Source organism: Orcinus orca, chromosome 4, assembly GCF_937001465.1.
Source record: "Orcinus orca chromosome 4, mOrcOrc1.1, whole genome shotgun sequence".
NCBI classification, from domain to species: Eukaryota; Metazoa; Chordata; class Mammalia; order Artiodactyla; family Delphinidae; genus Orcinus; species Orcinus orca.
Window position 1 is genome coordinate 121,794,686 of NC_064562.1, and position 2,729 is coordinate 121,797,414.

The following is a 2,729-nucleotide window of genomic DNA, read 5'->3' on the forward strand; positions in this document are numbered from 1 at the left end:
GTCTGTGCTCTGCAACGGGAGAGGCCACAACAGTGAAAGGCCCACATACCCCCAAAAAACCAAAAAACAAACAAACAAAAAACCAAAAAAAAAATTTAAATTAAGCCAAACTCTAATGTGTAGAAAATAAAGCAAGACATTATGTCTGAAAGAACTTCTAATTAAAGTTTGTATCCAAAGTTATATTTTTGAGAATAATACATGAAATTCTGAAGATAATAGTTCTTTGAATTAAGCCAATCAGTTTAGTAATGTTGATGATTTATGCCATTTGGGATGATATCTATGAATATATATATATATATATATATATATATATATATATATCTCCACAAAATTTGGTATTCTTAGGACTGAAACCTAAAACTGAAAATGTTCACAGGCTGCTGTTTTGATGCTTTTTGGAATTTTGAAAGGCAGATTGGTATTAGATCAACACTTTTCCCCCAGGCTCTGAATTCATTTATTTGACCAATGTCTCTAAATTAAAGAAAAAATTTTAATAATCAGTTGTGAAAAGTTATATTACTGGAGTGTATTAAATCAGTAAAGCTATGCTTTGGTGGAGGGAATGCTAATGCATAGCATCCTGAACAATTTGTGCAAATTATAGCATATTTTGGGAGACCATGGATAGATTCATGAAAGGATGAGTAAATTTTCTGGGGTTCAGAGTCATAGATGCTCACTGAGTGTAGGAGAGACAATAAAAATGTTAAAAATTTTGATTTATAGGTTCCTAAAGCCCCTTAGAGTAAGCCTAGTTGGATTATCCACTTGGTCAGTAATCACTTTGACAATATTCTTTAAAAGAGTGTTGAGGAGCGCCACCGGAAGCGAGGAAGGTGCTGTGTAATCACCCAGCAAGCTGAGGTTCTTGGATCTCCTAAAATGCCGGATTACCTCGGTGCAGATCAGCGGAAAACCAAAGAAGATGAGAAAGAAGACAAGCCCATCCGAGCTCTGGATGAGGGGGATATTGCCTTGCTGAAAACTTATGGTCAGAGCACTTACTCTAGGCAAATCAAACAGGTTGAAGATGACATTCAACAACTTCTCAAGAAAATTAATGAGCTCACGGGTATTAAAGAGTCTGACACTGGCCTGGCCCCACCAGCACTCTGGGATTTGGCTGCGGATAAGCAAACACTCCAGAGTGAACAGCCTTTGCAGGTTGCGAGATGCACAAAGATAATCAATGCTGATTCAGAGGACCCGAAGTACATTATCAATGTGAAGCAGTTTGCCAAGTTTGTGGTGGACCTCAGTGATCAGGTTGCACCTACTGACATTGAAGAAGGGATGAGAGTTGGTGTGGACAGAAATAAGTATCAGATTCACATTCCACTGCCTCCTAAGATTGACCCAACAGTTACCATGATGCAGGTGGAGGAAAAACCTGATGTTACATATAGTGATGTGGGTGGCTGTAAGGAACAGATTGAGAAACTTCGAGAAGTAGTTGAAACCCCACTACTTCATCCAGAGAGGTTTGTTAACCTTGGCATTGAGCCTCCTAAGGGTGTGCTGCTCTTTGGTCCACCGGGTACAGGCAAGACACTCTGTGCTCGGGCAGTTGCTAATAGGACCGATGCTTGCTTCATTCGAGTTATTGGATCTGAACTTGTACAGAAGTACGTCGGTGAGGGGGCTCGGATGGTTCGAGAGCTCTTTGAAATGGCCAGAACAAAGAAAGTCTGCCTTATCTTCTTTGATGAAATTGATGCTATTGGAGGGGCTCGTTTTGACGATGGTGCTGGGGGTGACAATGAAGTGCAGAGGACCATGTTGGAACTGATCAATCAGCTGGATGGGTTTGATCCTCGAGGCAACATTAAAGTTCTGATGGCCACAAACAGACCTGACACTCTGGACCCTGCGCTGATGAGGCCCGGGAGACTGGACAGGAAGATTGAGTTTAGCTTACCTGATCTAGAAGGTCGGACTCACATTTTTAAGAATCATGCCCATTCAATGAGTGTTGAAAGAGATATCAGATTTGAATTGTTAGCATGACTGTGTCCAAATAGCACTGGTGCTGAGATCAGAAGCGTCTGCACAGAAGCTGGTATGTTTGCCATCCGAGCACGGCGAAAAATTGCTACTGAGAAGGATTTCTTGGAGGCTGTAAATAAGGTCATCAAGTCCTATGCCAAATTCAGTGCCACTCCACGCTATATGACATACAACTGAGCCCTGGAGGTGTTCGTGAAAACACTTTTCATTGGAATCCTAACCTTATACAGACTTCTTAATAACCATTTCACACACAAAATAAGTGGTTTTCAAAATTGTATGCTATTTTTTCAGATGTCGTTTCTCTGTGGTACAATAAAGGGCGATATCTAAAAAAAAAAAAAAGAGTGTTGATAGCTCTGTTTTTCTTACACTGATTTAAAATCGGCTTCTATGTAATTTTCACTAATATAGAACTTTGTAAGCTTGGAAAAGTTTGAAATAAACATTAATTATCTTCCTCCTGGTATAAACCATGTAAAATTAACATCTGAAATCTGTATTTACCTTCTTCCAAAATGAGAAATGATGAGTCACAATAAGCTGTTGTACCATGGAGCTCTAGTGCCTGCCCAGGTTAACCCATTGACACAGGAGAAATAGTTCTTTGAGACCTGGATTGTGCTGGGAGAATAATTCACATACAAGTGCCTGTCATGAGATGGGGAGGGGAGATACAACAGAAGGTCATAGTGTGTTTTGTACCCCCTCAT

At 40.1% G+C, this 2,729-nt stretch overlaps 1 protein-coding gene across 1 annotated transcript; it reads left to right on the plus strand.

The window, feature by feature from the left end:
- Nucleotides 1-807: 807 nt before the first annotated feature.
- LOC101290377 (26S proteasome regulatory subunit 7-like) lies at nucleotides 808-2,355 on the plus strand. Its single transcript, XM_033427800.2, has one exon. The coding sequence runs from the start codon at nucleotides 892-894 to the stop codon at nucleotides 2,014-2,016; it is 1,125 nt and encodes a 374-aa protein (XP_033283691.1). The 5' UTR covers nucleotides 808-891; the 3' UTR covers nucleotides 2,017-2,355.
- The last annotated feature ends 374 nt before the right edge of the window (nucleotides 2,356-2,729 follow it).

What these genes read in the sequence shown, in the direction of transcription:
- LOC101290377 (XM_033427800.2), top strand. Translation starts at nt 892, where the DNA reads ATGCCGGATTACCTCGGTGCAGATCAGCGGAAAACCAAAGAAGATGAG.